General features: G+C 37.4%; 1 protein-coding gene across 1 annotated transcript; it reads left to right on the top strand.

The window, feature by feature from the left end:
- The first annotated feature begins 6,110 nt into the window (after positions 1 to 6,110).
- On the top strand, positions 6,111 to 20,174 carry LOC103036103 (nuclear factor 7, brain). Its single transcript, XM_007256491.3, has 7 exons — positions 6,111 to 6,167; positions 13,356 to 13,982; positions 15,583 to 15,678; positions 15,773 to 16,006; positions 16,396 to 16,451; positions 16,548 to 16,660; positions 19,001 to 20,174. The coding sequence occupies exons 2-7, from the start codon at positions 13,542 to 13,544 to the stop codon at positions 19,495 to 19,497; spliced, it is 1,437 nt and encodes a 478-aa protein (XP_007256553.3). The 5' UTR covers positions 6,111 to 6,167; positions 13,356 to 13,541; the 3' UTR covers positions 19,498 to 20,174.
- The last annotated feature ends 4,500 nt before the right edge of the window (positions 20,175 to 24,674 follow it).

Here is a 24,674-nt window from a genome sequence, read left to right as displayed (position 1 = left end):
TCTAACAGTCCCATTCACCTTCCTTTTGTCAGTCTATAGTCTCATCAGTAGTTTTGTTAAGGTTTCTGGCTACTCCATAAATTGGTCCAAATATGAGATTCAGCCTCTTACTGAATCCATCAAATACCTTGGAATCCATATATCAACCAAATTAAAGGACTTATTTGAACTGAATTTTACACCACTACTACAAAACATCAAAGAGGATCTTCAAAGTATTGGTCATATTGCATCTGTTAAAATAAACATTCTCCCCAAAGTTAACTATCTCTTCGCCATGACTACCTTTAACCCACCTCTGGGCTGGTTTTCCTCTCTGAACTAAGTAGTAAATTCATTCTACTGGAAAGGTAAAAAAAAAACCCGGATCAAATTAACCACTCTTCAAAAAACAAAACAGTATGGTGGACTGCATGCCCCAATTTTTCTTGCTAATCAATGACTATATATTAATTGGACCAACAATCCAAACGTTTGCAAAAACCTAACCACCCAAGATGTATATTTTTTGTATGGATAAATCAATTAGAACCCATGAATGCTTCGAATATTAGACAATAGACACTACTGGTGGAAAGCAAATTAGATCCTCAACTTACAACTCACCCCATGTAAATCCACCCCTATAAGACACAACCCTATGTTCAAAAATAACAATACACCAATCATCTTCACAACATGGAAAATAAGAGGAATAAAGAGCCTGGGAGACCTCTTCAGTTATGGCTCCCTCATGACCTTCGACCTTCTGAAACAGACATACAACTTACCACCAAACAAGATTATTAAAAAAGTCATTGGTATCAAAAACGTCCAAGAACCAACCCTTTACCCATCCTCTACTACTGAAAATACACTCACTCAAAACCAAGACACTACTCTCCCAAATCTATAAACTTTTCTCACACCATGACAACCCTACTTCACTACAGACCTTAGCACCCAAACGAAAAATAACTGACACACAATCTGTAACAACACATTCACAGTGTCACCCAATTCTAATATACAGTTAATTAAATACAAAATATTATATAGAATACAATTCACTACTCATAAAATGCACCTGATGAGCCTCACCGACACCGACACCTGTACACACTGTCCAAGCACAATAAAGACCACCATCATGCATTCTGGAACAACTGCCCCCCCTGTCAGACAGTTTTGGTCGGAGGTCATGGGAGAGCTATCCAAGATCCTCAGCCTTAGCATCCCACTCTCTCCTTTGTAGCCCTGCTTAGTGACTTTTTTTATGTATATCAACTTTGAAATATCTGCATTCATCTTTTCTATTTCTATAACAGTGGCTAAAAAAATTACTCTACTCAACTGGAAAGACCGAACAAATTTATCAAAAAGGCACTGTTACAATCTGCTCATTTTTGTATTTAGTCACAATCAGCGAACTGAACACTCAAATTTGGAAAGACTTACATTTACCATAAAAGATAATATCAATCACTACAACATCCGGGCCCCTTTTTTTGAACTTATTCAGAGCTAATTCCTCCTGTTTGTTAAAAAAAATCTCAAATTTCAACATACAGGGGCTGGACAATGAAACTGAAACACCTGGTTTTAGACCACAGTAATTGATTGTGGTGACGGACAGTTCTGGTGGTAACAGGAGAATCGAGGTGCACATTGAATTCTGCCGTGATTTGGGCAGCCGTGGTTTTATGTTTTTTTTTAATACAATCTGGGTTAGCACCCGAACATCCCTTTCAGACAGCTTCCTCTTACAGCGTCCACAGTTAATCCTGTTGGATGTGGTTGGTCCTTCTTGGTGGTATGCTGAAATTAACCTGGATACCGTGGCTCTTGATACATCACAAAGACTTGCTGTCTTGGTCACAGATGCTCCAGCAAGACGTGCACCAACAATTTGTCCTCTTTTGAATTCTGGTGTGTCACCTATAATGTTGTGTGCATTGCAGTATTTAGAGCAGAACTGTGCTCTTACCCTGCTTATTGAACTTTCACACTCTGCTCTTACTGGTGCTCTTAATGTGCAATTAATGAAGATTGGCCACCAGGCTGCTCCAATTTAGCCATGAAACCTCCCACACTAAAATGATGACAGGTGTTTCAGTTTCATTGTCCAACCCCTGTACCTCCAATCCCTGTGCTCAATACTTAATATTACAATAACACCCCCTGTCTGTTGTCTTGTCTTATTATATGTTGCTGGTCTGTTTTGTAAATATTTCTTTCTCTCTATACTGCTACAAATTTGTTAATCTGTATATGTCCATAAATAAAAAGAGGGGAAAAAGAGAAAATGCGACAGTCATTCCATGGACTGTGGCTCTGCAGCATGGAACAGTGTTGTTAGCCATGGTGAAGAACAAAATTATAGTAAAGGAAGACTGTTGTTTCATGATGTACAGCCAGGTGCTGTTTCTGTCTACAGGAAATGCCTGAAGAGAACTCTGTGATCACCTGCTATATATTTACTACTACTACTGAATTTACTACAGTGCCAGTCTACACACTCAATTTCACCCAGCGGCTGAGCTGAGCTGTTACTGTGCTGTCAGGAAATGATGCTGCTGGGACCTGATGCTCATGAGTGACAGCCGGAAGCTGGAAGTGTCAGATAGCCGCTTGTGACAGGAAGAGCTTTTCACAGCAACTTACTGTAGTCTAGATGGAAACAGGGGTCCACGAGCACATAGTGGATTTTTTTTCGCCACCTGTTTTTTCTTAATCTTTGAAGTGTCTATTTTAAGGTTCTGACAGGTAACAGGATGAAATAATGTCCCATGACATTTATTTTTAACCCTTTAATGCATTTATGCTAATTCTGAACCGGAAAAAAATATGAAGAAAATGGCATAGCTCCTTGAGTTAACAACCTATACAGACAAATGAGCACACTTTCCCATACAATTCTGGGCCAAGGAATTTAACGGAATGGTTATTTTTAAGTTTTTTACACATTTTGACTTGATTTTGGGACAAAAATATAAAAAATAGCAAAAAATGTAAATTTGCCTGTATGTTTTCACATTACACTAAAATCCTGTGTATTAAATAAAAACATCTTGGGGTTTTTCTTAAACGTTGAAGTGTCTACTTTAAGATTATGACAAGTAACAGGACAAAAAATGTCCTGTGGGGCTTATTTTTAACTTTTGACTACATCTATCCCAATGCTGAACCTGAAAAATAATCAAGAAATTGGCATAGCTACTTCAGTTAAAAACATATACAGACAAATGAGCACACTTTTCCATACAATTCTGGGCCATGGAATTCAATAAAATGGTCATTTTTAAGTTTTTGACACATTTTGACTTAATTCTGGGACAAAGAGATTTTAAAAAATAGCAGAAAATGTTAAGGTCGCCTGTATGTTTTCACATTATACTAAAATTCTGTGCACTGGATAAAAACATCTTGAGATTTTTCTTAATCCTTAAAGTGTCTACTTTAAGATTCTGACAGGTAACAGGACAAAAAATGTCCTGTGGGGCTTATTTTTAACCCTTTACTACACCTATCCCAAATACGAACCTAAAAAAATATGTAGAAATTGGCATAGCTCCTTCAGTTAAAAACCTATACAGTCAAATGAGCACACTTTTCCATACAATTTTGGACCAGTGAATTCCATAGAATGGTTATTTTGTAGTTTTTCACACATTTTGACTCAATTCTGGGACAAAAAGATAAAAAATAGCAGAAAATGTTATGGTCGCCTGTATGTTTTTTACATTATACATTATGTTCACATTATGAAAAGTCTACTTTTAGATCCTGACAGGTAACAGGATGAAAAATGTAATAAGCTGCAGAACTAATTGATGATAAAAATCCAACAATGTACTAAAATAAAGTATTAGTATAGTGTGGTACTAATCATTTTAATCCTCATTATCACCACTGAAGAGATCATCAAAGTCTATCTTTTAAATCTCTGTCCCTTCCTCCTGATCATCTGTCCCCTCTCCAATCAATCCTGTCTCTTCTGCTCTTGCAAAAATGTCAAGAGAAGGAGGGAAGATGGGGCAAACTGACCAGACCGGCTCCAACACCCCCTCTTCCATTGTCTTCTCCCAACCCGTGCCCTGATCGTAAGGGTTTGGCCTTTCAGATTTTGGCTGATCTGTCCTTTTTTAGCAGGAAACCCTGTAGTTTACTCTGTCTACTTTAAAACTTGCATCCAGGGCTCTGTTAACACCCACCATCTTTTGCAGCATTTTGGTTCTCACAGCATCAATGGAGGTCAGTTGGACAATGGACATACATAACATCATCTCCTGTTGGAGCTCATTGCTGTCCTGCCACAATGTACCAAGCTGCAGCTTCTTCAAGGGAGCTACTTCGCCTTTGCTCTTAAAAGAACACTGGTGCAGCATAGTACAGTATTATAGTATTATAGTATTATAGTATTACAGTATAATACAGTATTATACTAGTGAATCTACAAAAATAGAGTATCATTCAAAAAGTTGCTTTATTTCAGTGATTCAGTTCAGAATGTGAAACTCATATATATATATATATATATATATATATATATATATATATATATATATATAGATGTATTACTAACAGAGTGATCTGTTTTAATGGTTTATTTATTTTATTGTTGATGATTATCAGTTTCTCAGAAAAGTATCTATCTATCTATCTATCTATCTATCTATCTATCTATCTATCTATCTATCTATCTATCTATCTATCTATCTATCTATCTATCTATCTATCTATCTATCTATCTATCTACAGTCATATGAAAAAGTTTGAGCACCCCTATTAATCTTAATCATTTTTAGTTCTAAATATTTGGGTGTTCGCCATTTCAGCCATTTCAGTTTGATATATCTAATAACTGATGGACACAGTAATATTTCAGGATTGAAATGAGGTTTATTGTACTAACAGAAAATGTGCAATATGCATTAAACCAAAATTTGACTGGTGCAAAAGTATGAGCACCCTTATCATTTTATTGATTTGAATACTCCTAACTACTTTTTACTGACTTACTGAAGCACAAAATTGGTTTGGTAACCTCACTGAGCTTTGAACTTCATAGCCAGGTGTATCCAATCATGAGAAAAGGTATTTAAGGTGGCCAATTGCAAGTTGTTCTCCTATTTGAATCTCCTCTGAAGAGTGGCATCATGGGCTCATCAAAACAACTCTTAAATGATCTAAAAACAAAGATTGTTCAACATAGTTGTTCAGGGGAAGGATGCAAAAAGTTGTCTCAGAGATTTAACCTGTCAGTTTCCACTGTGAGGAACATAGTAAGGAAATGGAAGAGCACAGGGACAGTTCTTGTTAAGCCCAGAAGTGGCAGAACAAGAAAAATATCAGAAAGGCAGAGAAGAAGAATGGTGAGAACAGTCAAGGACAATCCACATACCACCTCCAAAGAGCTGCAGCATCATCTTGCTGCAGATGGTGTCACTGTGCATCGGTCAACAATACAGCTGTATGGGAGAGTGATGCGATCTATCTATCTATCTATCTATCTATCTATCTATCTATCTATCTATCTATCTATCTATCTATCTATCTATCTATCTATCTATCTATCTATCTATCTATCTATCTATCTATCTATCTATCTATCTATCTATCTATCTATCTATCTATCTATCATGTCGTTCCAGGACAGTGATAAACATAATTACAATTAGAATATTAGAATATTTGTTCCCTCTCAAATCAGGAATACTACTACTTTCACTTTAAAAGATAAATTATTAGGTACTGCTGCTTTAAAATAAGGCTTTTTCTCCCTGATGAGAAACAAATCCTTATGTCTGGTGAATATTGCATTTAATGGTCAGGCTTTTGGCTTGTTGGCAAAGGCAGGCTTTTGTATGCCACATTGTACCACATTGAACCAGGCTAAGTATCCCAAGGATGTGGGTTTTTTTTTTTTTTTTTCATTTGAGTGCATGTGAAGATATATGATAGTCTATTTATTCCACTGGCTTTGTCTATTGTGCTTCCTTATGACCATATCAGGACAAAACAGAACACCAAACAGAGTTCTGCATGGTGCATTTTCCTTATGAGTGATGGGGCTGTGGAAGTGTGGAGATATAAAAAGGATGAGTCTATGTGCAACGAAACATATTAAACCAAGTCGGGGACATTATCAGCTTCCTTGTTTACTTTCCTCTTCAGTGACATACAAGGTAGGATCTAACTGCAAAAACAACTGACAACTAATTTAATATCATGTTTTATACTGATGAACATGTCATGATAATTATATTATTGACTTATCTTATAATATATGGACAAAACCCCTATCATGTTTTGCTTAGCTATATGCTACCCATTGTTTTTACTCAGCAATGAGAGCCTGATTTAAATCCAGTGGCTGAATATATTCTTAAAAGTGTGTAATTGCCTTATTTTGCTATAAATGTATTAACTTCTATAGACTGATTAAGCGTCACACTCTTGTGAAAGAAGCAAAACTTAGGAGCATTAAAAGTATGTTCAAATTAGGTAAAGAATGCTAAAAGTATTTTTTTTTATTTCGTATACTTTAAATAAAATACACATTAAATAGGCTATCTATTTACATAACATGTATTTTTAAGCAGTATGCTTTACATTGAACATTGTAGTGGTATAAAATATATGTTGTGGCAATAAATACTGTTTAAGTGCAACAACAAAAAATTATTTGCAGTCTGGAAGCAAGAGTTTTATCACTGAGGAAAAGTGTGAAATATTTTTTACAGACGTCCCCTTGAGAAATGAATACCGTCCCGATAGGGTTTAGGTAAACCGGATTGTTGTATGGGTATGTCATTAGCATTAGCTGCACATCCCATCAGTAGAGAACTTACAAATAGCATATCTGTTTTAAACTAGAAAAGTGCATTTCCTGTGCATTTCCTGTTTGCTATGATGTTGCTAAGGTGTTGCTTGGTGGTTGCTAAGGCATTGCTATGGTATCTGTGGTGGTTGCTATGGTGTTGCTAGGGTGTTGCTAGGTGGTTTCTAAGGCGTTGTTATGGTATCAGTGGTGGTTGCTATGGTGTTGCTAAGGTGTTGCTAGGTGGTTGCTAAAGTATTGCTATGGTATCTGTGGTGGTTGCTATGGTGTTGCCAAGCAGTTGCTAGGCGGTTGCTAGGGTGTTGCTAGGTGGTTGCTAAAGCGTTGTTATGGTATCAGTAGTGGTTGCTATGGTGTTGCTATGGTGTTGCTAGGTGGTTGCTAAGGTGTTGCTATGGTATCAGTGGTGGTTGCTATGGTGTTGCTAAGCAGTTGCTAGGTGGTTGCTAAGGTATTGCTATGGTATCAGTGGTGGTTGCTATGGTGTTGCTAAGCAGTTGCTAGGTGGTTGCTAAGGTATCCATAGTGGTTGCTATGCTATTTCTAAGCAGTTACTAGGTGGTTACTAGGGTGTTGCTAGGTGGTTGCTAAGGCGTTGCTATAGTATCCGTGGTATCCATGCTATAATGTTGCTAAGCAGTTGCTAGGTGGTTGCTAAGGTGTTGCTATGGTATCAGTGGTGGTTGCTATGGTGTTGCTAAGCAGTTGCTAGGTGGTTGCTAAGACATTGCTCTGGTATCCATGGTGGTTGCTATGGTATTTCTAAACAGTTGCTAGGTGGTTACTAAGGCGTTGCTATGGTATCCGTGGTGGTTGCTATAATGTTGTTAAGCAGTTGCTAGGTGGTTTCTAAGGTGTTGCTATGGTATCAGTGGTGGTTGCTATGGTGTTGCTAAGCAGTTGCTAGGTGGTTGCTAAGGTATCCATGGTGGTTGCTATGGTATTTCTAAGCAGTTGCTAGGTGGTTGCTAAGAAGTTGCTAGGTGGTTGCTAAGGCGTTGCTATGGTATCCGTGGTGGTTGCTATGGTGTTGCTAAGCAGTTGCTAGGTGGTTGCTAAGGTATTGCTATGGTATCAGTGGTGGTTGCTATGGTGTTGCTAAGCAGTTGCTAGGTGGTTGCTAAGGTATCCATAGTGGTTGCTATGCTATTTCTAAGCAGTTACTAGGTGGTTACTAGGGTGTTGCTAGGTGGTTGCTAAGGCGTTGCTATAGTATCCGTGGTATCCATGCTATAATGTTGCTAAGCAGTTGCTAGGTGGTTGCTAAGGCGTTGCTATGGTATCCATGGTGGTTGCTATGGTATTTCTAAACAGTTGCTAGGTGGTTACTAAGGCGTTGCTATGGTATCCGTGGTGGTTGCTATAATGTTGCTAAGCAGTTGCTAGGTGGTTTCTAAGGTGTTGCTATGGTATCAGTGGTGGTTGCTATGGTGTTGCTAAGCAGTTGCTAGGTGGTTGCTAAGGTATCCACGGTGGTTGCTATGGTATTTCTAAGCAGTTGCTAGGTGGTTGCTAAGAAGTTGCTTGGTGGTTGCTAAGGTGTTGCTATGGTATCCGTGGTGGTTGCTATGGTGTTGCTAAGCACTTGCTAGGTGGTTGCTAAGGTGTTGCTTTGGTATCAGTGGTGGTTGCTATGGTGTTGCTAAGCAGTTGCTAGGTGGTTGCTTAGGCATTGCTATGGTATCTGTGGTGGTTGCTCTGGTGTTGCCAAACAGTTGCTAGGTGGTTGCTAAGGTGTTGCTAGGTGGTTGCTAAGGCGTTGCTATGGTATCAGTGGTGGTTGCTAGGGTGTTGCTAAGCAGTTGCTAGGTGGTTGCTAAGCCATTGCTATGGTATCCATGGTGGTTGCTATGGTATTTCTAAGCAGTTGCTAGGTGGTTGCTAAGGAGTTAATAGGTGGTTGCTAAGGTGTTGCAATGAAGTCTGTGGTGCTTGCTATGATGTTGCTAAGCAGTTGCTAAATGGTTGCTAATGTGGTTGCTAAGGTGTTGCTCTGGTGTTAAGTGATTGCTAGGTGGTTGCTAAGTAACATATTTGCATAAATCGGGGTTATAATGTGTTTGCTTATTGTGAAGTTTTGAGGCACCAAAGTACACAGACACATAATTCTCTCCTACAGCACAGATGAACCGGTAAGGGCGCTGCAGAGGAAATGTTTATGGCATTTTCTGCTGAATCTGTGCCATTTCAGTCCCTGTAAAAATTACAAATATATATATATATATATATATATATATATATATATATATATATATATATATATATATATATATATATATATATATATATATTCTTTTGCATTTTTGTGTGACTCCAAATCCCATCTATGCTTTAAAAAAAAATTTCATGATGAATCCATAATATTTAGGATAAAATACACATTTTAGTAGTGTCCCTGGGTTTTCACTTATTCCTGTAACTGTAACACATTACCCCATCTGAAACATCTGGAACATTCTACTACAAGTCACATCTACAACAGGAAGTGACATCAGCTGGTTCTTTTGAAGATCACAGGAAGACAACATTAAATTCCCTTATTTGTTTTTCTGTATATGGTTCGGTACATGGAAAAGCACAGCTGCTATTCAGCTATTTTCATGTTTTTTGCTAATTTAATGCTAAAAACTCATTCCTGCTACTTTCAAGAACAGGAATGAGTGCCAGTACCAGGAATAAGTGCCAGTAACAGGAATGAGTGCCATTAACAGGAGTGTTTATTTGTCATAAATATCTATTGTTTGACCGTTTCTTGAATGGTCTTAGGAAAAAATCAAGGGAATTAGTGGACTTGCCTTAATGTCATGTAAAAATTAAGAAAAGTTGCCTGATTTTGACCAGTACATGTTTTGCATAGTTAAATATATGTGGTATTAGATTTTTTTCAAAGTTGAAAAAAGAGTAAAAAAAAAAAATAATTTGGAAGCAAATGGCACCCATTCAGTGCAAAATTTAAGAAGGACTAATATGTTTCACAACTTTAAATAAAAACATTTCAGCTATTAATGAAACAATACAGTGAAAATGTTCTTCTACCTGAATTAGCCAATATAAGAAAATAGGCAGAAAAATGACTGAATCAGGAAAAGCCCCCGGACTGACTTCCTCTGTGCCTACTCCTCCACCCAACTAAAACAGCCTGAAACAGGAGCACTGGAGCACTTTTTCACCAAAACTGTCTCACAGGACTTTCATCCACACTAGAGACCACCTCAAAATGAATGAATGAAAAAAAAAACACATAAAGAGTCCTTCAAAGTAACAAAAAGAGACCATATTGGCTACATTTTTACAGAGAACACCTATTGTATTTATATGCAAAATTTTAAGTTGAATTCTGTACAGTCTGAGTTATTGTGTGCTGAAGAGAAAGATAATATAGAAGTCACTTTTAGCAGAACTTTATGCCTCTGGGTGTGGGTGTGGATCTTACTGCTGCAGGAACGTCACTGTTCTGATTTCCAGTGTAACAGATATTCCTATAGGTCTAAAGTCTAAGAAAAATAGGACCAATCTTTAGGATACAATTTCTGTCTTTGGCAATGGTAAATGTTAAAACTAGTAGCTTACAGGTACCTCAATAAATGTTGACAAAATAGGTGTTTATAGATATCTTGTGTTTGTACATATTTAGAATGATCATCCTGACTAGTAAAAAAGAATCAGATTTATGAGCGGGAGGTCGCAGGTTCGAACCCCCGTTAATGCAGCTTTGCCATCAAGCTGCCGGCGCTCAGAGGGAGCACAGTTGGCCCTGCTCCCTCCGGGTGGGTAGATGGCGCTCTCTCCCCACATCATTCCTAGAGTGATGTCCGCAGCACAGGGCATCTGTGAGCTGATGTATCAGAACCGAGTCGCTGTGCTTTCCTCCGGGCGCTCTGTGATGCTGCTCTGCAATGCTGCATCAGCAGCAGCTCGAAAGGAAGCGGTGGCTGACTTCACATGTATCGGAGGAAGCATGTGCTAGTCTTCACCCTCCTGGTGTGTTGGGGCATCACTAGTGATGAGGGGAGTCCTAGTGAGTGTGTTGGGTAATTGGCCGTGTAAAGTGGGGAGAAAATGGGAAAAATTTGAAACAAAATTATATAAAAAAAAGAATCAGATTTACATAATACTATAACCACATCTAATGCAGCTTAGTTTAGTTTTGTTTAGAGGATCTGTGCCTTCACACACCCACAGTTTTTTCAATGTGTTCATGTCTTTTTTCAAGTGTTTTTTTTTTTGTCGTGATTGGCTAACACACTGCTGTTAGTCAATGACAGGTGATATGTTTGCATTTCATGAATATTTAGGAATAATAGCCGAAAGCATGTCCTTTCTCCGTGCCTACTCCTAAACTAAACAAACTAAAACAGCCTAAAACAGGAGCACTGGACCACATTTTTCACAAATACTGGCTCAGAGAACATTCAATCACACTAGAGTCCACCTCAGAATGAATGAAAATGCCATGAAATGAGTCCTTCAAAGTAACAAAAATAGACCCTATTGGCTGCATTTTTAGTTGGGAAAAGGGATTGATTGCCTGGGTGTCACTTCTTGCAAAAAATGACGATGTTCCTTCTACACAACTGGGTCAGAATCTCTCCAAAACATCAGCTCGGTCTTTGTGTAGAGTTCCTGGTATGCAGTGGTCAGTACTAGGGCGGTACGATACTGGAAAAACTGAACATTGCAATATTTTTTTTCTACAATATATAGGGCAATATAAAAAAAATGTAGGACCCGTGATATCACCAGAATTTTGTGCCAAAAGTTTTACGTAAAAAAAATCTGCAGTCAAAATTTTAAAGATCAAAAGACAAATCGTATGTTGCAAATTCAAAAGAGAAAAATATATAGCAAAAACATATTATTAAATATACTTGGTTACTTTTTTTTTCTTTGCAGTTATTTGAAAATTATTTCAGTTTGGATTTTGTTAGTTTTTGCTTTGAATTTTCTGTGGATTTTTTTTTTTTTTCTGTTAAAGACTTTTGCTTCTGGAATCTCACGTTTGTTTCTGCTTCAGTTTTTTACTTCCCCTTGAATCCTATTGGTCAGCTTGTTTTGGAATGAGCGCTGGTTCCCTGAACCCTCGTCTGAGACTGACCACGCCCCCCACACCGGCTTCAAGCGTTCTTCCCAACAATGGAAGCAAGCAGGTTTCAGTGCTCAGCAGCAGCAGCAGCAGATACTTTAACAATTTTACTAATTAAAAAGGTCATATCAAATATCTAAATCAAACAGTAATAATTTTTAAATAACTGTAAAGGATAATGTCAGGAATGACCCAGGCAGGGAGACGAGGAGACGGGCGCAAGTGCAGGTAAAGGGGAAATTTAAGAAATATATAATAATAAAGTAAACCAAAACAAACGAGAGAAACTAGAGAACATAAACTAAACAAACAAGAAGCACTAATGATATAAACAAACAGGGAGTAAATAAACAAATAAACAAACGAGGGACTGAATAAATACAAAACTAAACAGGGCAAGGATATATATATATATATATATATATATATATATATATATATATATATATATATATATATATATGGAAAACAACAAGAAGCTAAACTAGACAAGGAAGAACTAAACTAGACTAGAATAAATAACTAAACAGGGCAAAGGGGAGAAACAAGGGAAATAAACAGGGAACTATAGGAAACAAGAAATAAACAAGAAGATATAAACATGGAACTAGGGCTAGGGCTAAGGCTTTAATACAAAGAGACACGAAGAGACAAACAACAGGGGTTAGTGCAAAGACCGACGAGGGACAAGTGGCACAGGGGATCTATATAACCAAACAGGAAACACACTAGAAGTGGAAACACCTGGGGAAGGGGTGGAGCTACAAATGAGACATGTGGTGGAAAACTACTGAGACAGGAGACACAGAGGAGCACAGGTCACGTGGGGGGAAACACACAGAGACATGAGACAAGGCCAGGACGTGACAGATAATGAAGTAACCAAGTATATTTAAATATATATATATATATATATATATATATATATATATATATATATATATATATATATATATATATATGCTATATATTTTTTCACTTTTGAATTTGCAACATACAATTTTTTTTAAATAATAAAATTTTAATTACAGATTTTTTTTGTGTAAAACTTTTGGCACACATTTTACTCCATAGCCGTGCCCTGTCTGCTTAAAAGCCCTTACTTGTTAGAAAACATTTCAACAAAATATATTTCAAGGTTTAGGTTAGAAAAGTTCAAGACCAAGGTTCTGATTTAACCCTGGTCTACACATGGTGGGACACAGAGGTCTTGTGGAAACTATTACTTGATGGGTTTAGAACATCTAAACTTTGTATAATAATAATAATAATAATAATACAATAGTTTGTGTAAACCATTAGTAAACCATGTTTTAATACATTTATTAATCCATTAATTCAGTTTTCTTGAACTAATTGCTCACATAGCAGGACAGCCGGAAAACCGGTTTTCCCTTTCTGAGAACAACTTCTTACATTTCTGAGAATACCTGTCATTCCTGATTACAGGGTCTGATTATCTTATACAGAGTGCAAACTCAGATACTTTCAGTTTAGTTGAAGGAAGTTAAAGGACTGGAGAGAACTGAAAAATGAAAACAAGAAGGAGAAGGAAGTCAAAGACTGGAGAGAACTGAAAACAAGAGGGGAGAATATCACGAGTGACTCTGGATCAAGATCATCAGAAACTCTACAATGGCGTCCATGCTGTCCATGCAGATCCAATGTCCGGTGTGTCTGGGCAGCTTTAGGGATCCGGTGTGTCTTCCATGTGAACACTCTTACTGTAGAGTGTGCATCACCAGTCATGCGGCCGTCAGCACAAGCGGAAGCTTTTGTCCGGAGTGCCGGCAGCCCTTCAGCAGGGACAATATCAGGGTCAATCGAACTTTAAGAAACATCGTTGATGCCGCCAGAGCCCATCTCGAAGAACACGAGGCCTTCAGAGAAAGAGCGAGAGCCTTCCGGATGAGACAAGACCAGTCCTCCTCCATCGGCCAGTGTCCTGATCACGACGAGGCATTCAGGTTCTTCTGCGAGACGGATCAAAAACTCATCTGCGTGGTCTGCAAAGAAGAAGCTCGACATCAGGGGCACAGTTCTAAAAGTCTGAGAGATGCCCTTCAGACCAGGAAGGTAGTCGAAGTATATTTATCACTTTAACCCTTGTGTGGTGTTCATATTTTTGTTACTCGTTTACTTTGTTACTTGTATTTAATTCAGCAAAATTAAGCAATTCTACATTAAAATGCTTTACACATGCTTACTTCACCTAAACTGCAAGCAATATAAACAGCTTACATGGTTAATATTTGCCCTTTTCCTTTCTTATGTTACATTTCTTTCAAAAAGTGCTACTCTTTTTTAATTAGTTTTTTAATAAAATGTAAAAGAAAATGAATTTAACTCAAGATATGAGTAGAACATGTGTTTAGTTTCAAATTTACAAATGAAGCAATGTTTATTAGCCCTTGGCCCAACATACTGTATGTAATATAAATGTGTGTGTGTGGGGGGGGGGGGTGTATGCCAATGAGTTTGAGTTAGAAAAAATATTTTTTTAGTATCATTTGATGAAAAATGAAAACGGGGCCCACAGACCCGAACACCACACAAGGGTTAAATCTCTCTAAATCAGGGGTGTCCAAACATTTTTTGTTGGGGGCCAGAAGGAGAAATATATTTGAAGTCACGGGCCACAGACTCTGTAATAAAACAAATAATGAAATATACCACTTTAAATAATCCTTTTTTCCTGATTATTTCATTTACACACCATTTTACTTGACTTACTATCTTTATCTTTGACAGTGTTGTGTAAACTAAGATTTTTCAAATTGATGCTTAATTTAATATTAAATTAATTTTCTGCCCTAGAAATGCGCACTCTTTCCACTTTTAGACTCTTTTGCCCCGTTTTTCTGCGCTAGAAATGAGCACCCTCTCCGCTTTTAGACTCTTTTACCCCATTTTTCTGCGCTAAAAATGCGCACTCTCTCCGCTTTTAGACTCTTTGGCCCGTTTTCTGCGCTAGAAATGTGCACTCTGTCCGCTTTTAGACTCTTTGGCCCGTTTTTCTGCCCTAGAAATGCGCACCCTCTCCGCTTTTAGACTCTTTGGCCCGTTTTTCTGCGCTAGAAATGTGCACTCTCTCTGCTTTTAGACTCTTTGGCCCGTTTTTCTGCGCTAGAAATGTGCACTCTCTCCGCTTTTAGACTCTTTGGCCCGTTTTTCTGCGCTAGAAATGTGCACTCTCTCCGCTTTTAGAATCTTTGGCCCGTTTTTCTGCGCTAGAAATGTGCACTCTCTCCGCTTTTAGACTCTTTGGCCCGTTTTTCTGCACTAGAAATGCGCACCCTCTTCACTTTTAGACTCTTTGGCCCGTTTTTCTGCGCTAGAAATGCGCACCCTCTCTGCTTTTAGACTCTTTGGCCCGTGTCTGACACTTCGTTCAAACTTTGAATCTCACATTATAAAACCTGCTTAACAGCGGGCCAACTTTCATTCTATTTCTAAAATATCTCGCGGGCCGCTCCAAAAAAGGAAACGGGCCGCAAATGGCCCGCGGGCCGTAGTTTGGACACCCCTGCTCTAACCTTTCAGTTACTAACCTAACACTTCCATTCTTGGCATTCTTTCATCCTGTAGTGTCTGTTTTAAAATGGTTTGTTTTTGTGAGATGACTTTGGTCCTGTTTTTGCTCACCCACATGCTGTTCCAATCTCCAATCCTTTAGGAGAAGATAGTCGACAAGTTGGACACTTTGTTCAGTGAAAGCGAGACGCTGGTCGACCTGATCGAGAAGCAAACTCGGGAGATCATCAAAACACGGGTATGACAAAAAAATAATTCACATCTGAGCAAATGAGTTTAACCACAATGAGTCAAAATAAATAAAGCTGTTTTCTGTTCATTTTACATCCCAGGAGAAAGCCAAGACGCTGTCAAATCAGATTTCCACACAGTTTGATCAGATGCACCAGTTTCTGAGAGAGAAAGAGGAGGAAGTAAAGGCACTGCTGCTGGTGGAGGAAGATAAGCTTTTAGATGACATGGAGGTAAAGCTGTTCACCATGGAAGAGCTGTTGTCGGATGTGAGAGTAAACCAAGGGACGATTATGTCTGCGCTGGATATGGAGCAACCCTGCCAGTTCCTACCGGTTAGTGGCAAAACAAAACCTAATTTGGGACAGTCACATGGCTTTTTAAATTATGATACGGACTTCGAATCAGTGTATCGAAACTAAAATTCATTTAAAAGAATCGATTCAGTACGAATCTGAATTTCGAGTTTGCCATCGTCTTGCCCACTAGGACTCCCTTCCTTTGGGTTTTCAATATTGTCATGTACAGTTGCAAGAGAAAGTATGTGAACACTTTGTCATAAAAAGTGAATCAGGGAGTTTAGTTACCCGTTAACAATTTTACCTTTATCTCAGCTAATCTTATCTTGGTCTTAGTCAGAGAGAGGGACTATACAGTAATAAAATACAGCAATAAAATTGTACATATGTAAATAAAATCCCTGTCTTTATACTTGTGCTCACAGTGGTGGTCTGAATGTGGAGGGTCACTGATTGGGGAAACAGCATCATCTAGTGGAGTGTGAGTATATTACAAACAGCAGAGTAGTACTGGAATTCTGTCTTTCTGTAATCTAAGCTTAATTGCAAATATATGTGATATATGTGTGTTTATTAGGCTGTCACCTGTGGGGGATCTTAGAGTCACCCAGGACTCGCTGTTCCTCGGCCCGTATGAGACTCACCTGCAGTTCTTTGTGTGGAAAGACATGCTTAAATCCATCAAGCCAGGTGAGAGTCAGAGTCAGAACGTTTTCTAACCGAATGGTTTTTTTTTTGTAAAGAAAGTTTGGGTGATTACTCAACTCAGGAGCCTTTTTGTGCCTGAGTTCTCGGGGGCCTTGTGGTGGATGTGTGGAGAGGCTTGGGAGGACCTGCGACTGAGATTTTGGACAGTGTTTTCGGGCAGGGCTTAAAATACGATGGATGGTTGTAAGCAGAATGAAAGATTGAAAATAGTGAAAATGCCATCCTGTCCAGTAGGTAGGGAGTGTTTTGTGGGCAAGGGAATCCAAAATTAGACTGTGTGAGAGGAGTCCTGGGAAATAAGATACATAGCAAAGTTAAGGAAAAGGAAAAGAAAAAGAAAAAGGAGCTGCTGTTTTGTAAAACAGGGCTGTCATTTTTTAATGGTTAAATAGGTAACACTAAGTATAAATTATGTGTACCGTATTTTTCGCACTATAAGGCACATTTAATTCCTTTGATTTTCCCAAAAGTTGTATGTGCGTCTTATAATCCAGTGCACCTTAACCCTTGTGTGGTGTTCGGGTCTTCACGTAAATGGTAAGCAGAACGAAGGATGGGAAGGGCATGTGATGAAAATAGTGAAAATGCCTGAAACACTGCCTGTTTTCCTGCTGAATGTTGAAAAACTCAAGAGAGTTGGGAGGGCCAAGCGTCTTGGATAAAAGGGCAATGCCCAGGCGACTATGTGCAGATGGCAGATGGGGAAGGCACATAGAGGAACCAGGGTGACGAGGGAACAGGCAAAAGAGAGATGTTAGGGTCCTAGGTCATTCCTGCTGGTGAACATTTAGCATTAAATGTCTAAATCAAGGTTGCAAAAACAGTGGTTTTCCCAAAAGCCAGTGCCACGAAGCAAACAGCAAGGTCAAGTGCGATAGAAAGATAATCATCTAGCTCTTGATGACGGGCAACAAAACTGAGCAGAGGATGTCACGAAGGTAGTATGGAGAGAAGGTCAGGGCAAATTCAGGAATGTTGAAGACCGTGAAAAGATGTGGATAAGAAGGGTCTTTCACTTAGGGTCAGAGTATCATCCCCAATGTCTTTAGTGCAAGGGTCGGCAGTGGTTGCAGGCGGATGTAGAGCGGATAGGGAGGTGAGATCAGTGTCAGCACCTTGTAGAATCCTGTGGAGGAAGGCAGGCAAGATGAGCAGCAGTAGGATGAACAGCTGGTGCAGCAGTCAAGAAAGAAAAAGCTTCTTTAGAGGTCCAGGGAAACCCCAATCGAAGGTTGATCTGGATGAGCACCTGCAGGAAGAGCAAAGGTGAGCAGAGATGATCCCAGGCTTGCAAGCCACTGTTTGTGGCCTGAACAGAGGAGGGGTTGGGATGATGGAAGATGGGCTGGGGTGACAAGGTAAGGAGTGGTGGATGAAACCAAGGCAGGGTAGGAATAAAAGAGGAAGGAATGGAATGATGAAGCTATGAGAGGCATGGAAGAGGAGGAAGGAATGGAAGATCTTTGAACAGTAGCTGGTCCAACAGGGGGGTCCGGGGAAGGAGCTGGGGCAGAGATGAAAGGGATGGGAATCACAGCAATTACGGAGGGTGCAGGGCCAGGTGAGGAGACCTGCAAGTGCCAGCTGGAGATGGCTGGTGAAGGGTGAGGTTGGTCCTGAGCGACAGGGGAAGGTGGAAAGCTGGATTACCCTCTGAGACACAGTGACCTTTAGAAGGGAGTGAAAAGTTGTAGAGGAGCAGTGGATGAGCCTTGATACAGAATGCAAACAGTGAAAGCATCCTGGGCTTGTGGAGGCATCTGGGGCAACAGATGAAAGTCAGATGGAGAGATGGAGACCACTGATCAAGGTCTCAGAGTGGGCAAGGTAGTACAGGCAGGAGGCAGAAGTCTTGGAGGCAAAGTCTTGGAGGAAAAGATTTCCTTATCGGATATGACGAGGTCAATGTGCATGGTAGTGGTGGGTTGGCAAAGCAGGTGAGTGTGAGGTTGATGTCAGTCAACACGTGATGTTGTTTAAAGCGAAGATGTCGTAAAAGAAGAGAATATTTATAGGGCTGAGAAGGAGGAGTTTGTTCAAGGTTATTGGCAAATTACTCTGTAGTTGATTACTAAATATGTATATATGTTTCAATGTCCAAAATGCCCATCTCTACTATGGTAAGGGTGGTGATAATTACCCAGCTATGGTTAGCAAACCTTCTTGAAGCTCAGTGATTACCAGTTCAGCAGAAAAAAATAGATTTTTTTCCTGTTTCCATGGCTGCAGCGCACTGTTTTCATGCTGGTGTCTATACTTGGTAACCCTGAGTGTGGAAATAAGGCTGGGAGTGTTTAATCTTTACTGTTGTCTCCTCTTTAGTGCCCCATCACCCCTCCATGGAATTTAAAAGCAACCAGAGTATGAAAGTGTCCTCCAGTGGTCTCCACGTCCAGTGCAGGAAGGGCTCCACCAAGAACAAACTCGGTGCCCCCTGGCTGAAGGCTGGGTCTTCGTTCAGAACCGGGCAGAACTACTGGGAGGTGGAAGTGGGGCAGAAGTTGGAATGGGAGGTTGGGATTTGCAGCTGTGCATCAGAAAAGGTCAACAAAGACACGATGCTGTGCTACAGCTCCGACTCCGGGTACCACGTCCAGCAGGGGGACAAAAGGACGGTGCAGGTTTCACCACATCCCAGAAAGATAGGCGTGTATCTGGACTGTGCAAGGAACCAGGTTTCATTCTTTAATGCCGATAGCATGACTCTCATCGACACATCAGTGCTGTCTGACACGTCATCCTCCCATTCCCTCTGCATCTCCCCCGGACACTACCTGAACGGGAAGAACTCTGATCCAGTCACGGTCTGCTGGTACTGAGGACAACAGAATCTCATATCTGCAGGAAGTTTTAAGTGGGTGGAGCGCTGGCTCTGTCTATACTATTTACAGCACTGTGCAAAAGTTTTAGGCACCATAGCAAATTACACTAATCCATTTATCTCAGCAATTTGAGTGTTTTTACCTAAAAAAAGCACATATGATTTGAACAGGTGCAAATAAACATAAATACAGTAAAACGTAACAAGGAATTCTCATTTTAACTAAGTATGTTATATCCTGTGAGCCAAGCTGAAGAAAAAAGTGTAGTTTCTCCAGATTTCTCCTGGATGCTCCTCAGCCAGCATGTGTATATTCAGTTCAGTTCCATCAGCAGCTCACCTGATTTACCACATTTACCAGTAATTTACCAAACCAGGTGTTGATATGAGGAGAACTAGAAATAATAACTCTATTAAAATCAGATGAACCTGGTGAAAAAATATGTCTAAGTATGCTGTAAATATACTTAACAGATTTAAAATATATTAAAAATACATTAATGTTATGCTTTCATCAAATGTTTGAAAGTAAACTGACCCTACTTTTTAAAAAAATTACAATATAATGTATATAAAACTATAAAAATTGACCACTATGAAGTACATTTTTAGTTTAATGTAATTCAATATACTTCCAAAATACTTATTTCCAAATATACTTTTGTACATTTTTAGTGTAAGTGTGTTCAAAAAAATAATAACATTTCTAATACGCTAAAAATTGTAGTACAGTATATTAAATATATATTTTATATATATATATATATATATATATATATATATATATATATGTACTTTTTAAAAAGAATGATCAAAGTTTACTTTTTGAACATTTAATATTAATTCAAATAATGTACTTTTTAATATTAATTCAAATTAATGTACTTTTAATATATTTTAGGTTAAGTACATAATTATTAAACACCAAGTGATTTACAGTGGAATTTGCCTTTTACTAACTTAAGTATATGATTTTAGTATATGAGTTGAATATAAAAATATATATAACAAATATTATATATATATATATATATATATATATATATATATATATATATATATATATATATATAATATTTTTTATATATATTTTTATACCCAAAAAAATATACTAGAAGTGTATATATTATATATTTAACATCAATTCTAATACACCTGGTGTATAATAGGGATACAGTTGTAATATTCATTAAATGTATTATAATTTTACTGTAAGCATATTTAAAATATAGGAATACATACATGAAAAAGTATGTTTAATTGTTACTTAAGTAAATTTAAAATAGTTTCATTTTATTAATGTTAAGTACATTTAGCACAATTTAAGTAAGACTTTTTTTAAGTATACTTATATATACAATTAAAATGTAATAAGTACAAAAAACGTTGTTCCATTTTAGCTTTAGCTCTTTAAATATACTGATTAATAATGTGGCTACAAGAACACTTTAGTGCACTAAAACATAATAATGCTTAGTATACTTTAATCTACTTTTTTCACCAGGACAGAAGAGATTAGGAGATGTTTTAAAGAAAAAAGGGCTGTAACTTTTTGTATTTACTGTAATGCTGGTGTTTTACTGAGCTAAAAAACACTTACTGCACAGATAAGATTCACAGAATTTCTTTACTTAAATTCCCTGAAACATTTGCACAATACTGAACATATGACAAAACATATGTAAAGCATGTTAATAGATATAAGCGATAAAAAAGTAACATCTTCTTAATAAAAAAAATATCTTTCAGTAGCCGCTTGCACAGTAGAGCTGGGGGACAAATATAACATATTTTACAGCTCAATAAACATAATTTAATCAGCTCAAATCAACAGATATACACCAGAATGACAACTACCTATATCTACCTATATATAGAACTATGTTGTCATTCTGTAAATGCAGACATTTCTCTTAATAAAAATGAAACATCTGTTTTCAAGTCACATTTTCTATATTTCATATTTTAAACATTACATTATATGCAGACCACAATTTAAGGTACTATAAAATATAACCACTAATATCTTAAAAAAAACCTTTCCATGGTATTCATCATCATATTTAATTTAAAAAAATATTATTGTAGCAATCTGGAGTAATGAGATGGCAACATTATATAAATTGATTGTATATAATTTGATTGTATATACAGTAGACCAGAATTTAGACTCCTATACAGTAAGAAAATCAAAGCATTATTAAATGACACAACTGAAGTCCTCAATACATATTTAGTTTAGTATTTATTATGCATGTTTTAAGTAATAATACTTAAGTAGGAATTTTAATTAATGGGATGCCTATTTGGTTGTATATAGATCAAAGTTAAAAGTCTTAAAACAAACATAAAAATTAAAGGGCAATCATAACACCACGACTGAATTTGTAAATATCTCACTCTCATGAATTCAAGTGATATTACTGTAGCAATTTGGAGTAATTAAAGGTCAAACTTGCATAAACCAGAATCTGACATACTGAATTACTGTGTTATTAAATTATTGAATCACGGTTAGTGCCGGCTCTGAGTATAGACATTGTTATGTGGTTGAATATAGGCTCCCAGATAACAATTTGTGGTTAGTAGAACATTATTTGAAAGTTACAGTTAACGTTCTTTAAAGTTGAAATATTCTGGAAGTTCTTAGAACATTTTTATTTAACATTTGAATGTTTCAATTTTGAATGTTCTGTTAATATTTCTGCTGCATTACTTGTGTCAGTGTTTTAATTTGTAGTTTTGGGAATTTTTATCTATCTGGGAATGTTATGTGACAAACCTTGATGCAAACTGTTTTTATGTCACAGTTCGTTTTGACCGTGCAATGTGATTGGCTGAGAGGTGTTCTAAGAGTGCCGTTATCAGCCGGTAATATACTGTAACCGAAGCTCTCCATGTATTACTCCACCACATTAAGGTAACCTAGCAATGATGCAGCACTTACAAACCAAACCAGCAATGGAACTATTTTAACTTGCGGAGTTTTTATAACCAAACAGATCCTCTTCAACTCAAAATCCTTCAATAAACAGCGATAATGGAACTGTGGTATAATCACAATAATACACTCGAGCTTTGTTCTCTGTTATATCTGTTCATTCTCTGTTATCTGGGTTTTATGTTGGATGACCAAAATAATTTTAATAGCAGACAGTGTCTACTGCCATCACCCATTTGACGTAAAACAGTGAGAACATGTGATTTAAGTAGTGATTTTGGGTAATTATAAGCCAACATTTTTGAAACATCAACATTTGGTTAAACTATAAAATTGTAAAACCCACATAATGTGACGTAATGTAAAATTTTAACATTAAAATGAATACAGTAACACTTAAACGTTTGGACCCTCCTTCTCATTCATTGATTTTATTTTATTTTTTCAACATTGTAAATGAATATAGAAATTAACATAGTCACTATGAAGGAACACATAAGGAATCATGTAGTAACTTAAAAGTGTTAAACAAACCAAAATACTGTGTGATGTATGAAGCATTTAGGTGCTCTTATTTTGGGTGCTGTTAACTTGAGGTTTCTGAGGCTGGTAACTCTAAAAAAAAAATTCTGTGCAACAGAGGAAACTCTTGCTCTTCCTTTCCTGTAGTGGTCCTGATGAGAGCCAGTTTCATCATAATGTTTTTATGGTCTTTGTGACTGCACTTGAGGATATTTAAAAATTTCTTGATTTTTTTCAGATTGACTGATCTTTATACCTATTCACACTTTACAACGGATGCTCTTAAACACATTAAAAGACAAGAAATTCAAGTAATTAACTCTTGAGAAGTGAAAGCTATTCCAAGTGACTCTTCCTTATAAACCTGACAAGAGAAAATCCAGCCAATATGTGCAAAACTGTCATTTAAGATGTGCTACTTTGAAGAATCTAAAAATCTACAACATATTCTGGTTTGTTTAACACTTTTTTATTTTCTAAATAATTCAATATGTTGTTCCTCATAGTTTGGATGACTTTAATATTCATCTATTATGCAGAACATTTTCTTAAATGATCTTAAATCGTTCATGCTGGAAAACCCTCTAATGTGGCTGAATTAAAACATTTCTGTAAAGAAGAGTGGAACAAAATCCCTCCACAGAGATGTAAAAGACTTGTTGTCAGTTATTGTCAAAGCTTAGTTACAGTTGTTGCCACCAAGATTGACACAACCAAGTGATAAGGTTTACGGGCAAACACTTTTTCACACAGGCACAGGTTGGTTTGGGTATTTTTTTTCCCTTAATAAATAAAATTATCATTTAAAATCTGCTTTTTATATTTATTCTGATTATCTTTGACTGATAATAAAATGTGTTACAATACGCATTCATTTTCACAGCACTGTAATCTTAACATTATTTAAATAATGAATAAAACTGTAAAAAATATTTAAATAAAATCTTTCACATAGTGTTTTTGTGGCCTGTTTGTTTAGCTGCAGTGCATGGGGCTGATCCAGCTGAGGATAACAGCTACGCTAATTATAGAGTGAGGGGACAACAGAGTGTTAGGAGTGTTAGGCTGGAGCGCTGACTCATTTTATTTCCATGTGACAAATCCAGTCACCTGTCCATCTCTTTCACTTACAGACCAAAGGTCGAAAGTAAAAATTCAAAGCTGAATTATTAGCATTTTAAGCTAATGCTGTTTGTTGGTGAACAGCAAGGGAGGCTTTCACTTTACAGTCTAATACTTACTGCACAACAGGCTACAGTGTTAGCTTTTATTTGAGTTTAATATTATAAAAGACCATTGTTGAACCAACTATAAAAAGTGGTAACACAATTGTATTTGGCATTTCTGAATCAACTTAACAAATTAAATGGACACAGTTTCTTTAGATCAGCACACAACCATAATTAAGTAACTGCTTTCAAAGTAACAGTCTGTATTAAAGGATCATAAATTTAGTACAAAGCAACTCAAACTATATAAGCTTTAACAACTTCAACAATTTGTGCTTAAACAACACATTGCATCAAGTACAAAATAATTAAGCAAATTACTCAAACTGTAGCTACTATATTTATGTGGATATTAATCATGGTAGCCTGGGGCAAATGACTACTCATTGATGAAGAATAAAGGTGAAGGAGCCAAAACGGTATGCAGATAGAGGGTGCCAGGAGTCTATGGCAAAGGTGTCTAACTAAAAATTAGACACATCT

Source organism: Astyanax mexicanus, chromosome 6 (assembly GCF_023375975.1).
Source record: "Astyanax mexicanus isolate ESR-SI-001 chromosome 6, AstMex3_surface, whole genome shotgun sequence".
NCBI classification, from domain to species: Eukaryota; Metazoa; Chordata; class Actinopteri; order Characiformes; family Acestrorhamphidae; genus Astyanax; species Astyanax mexicanus.
The sequence above is the reverse complement of the archived record's forward strand: the minus strand, read 5'-3'. Positions and strand labels throughout refer to the sequence as shown.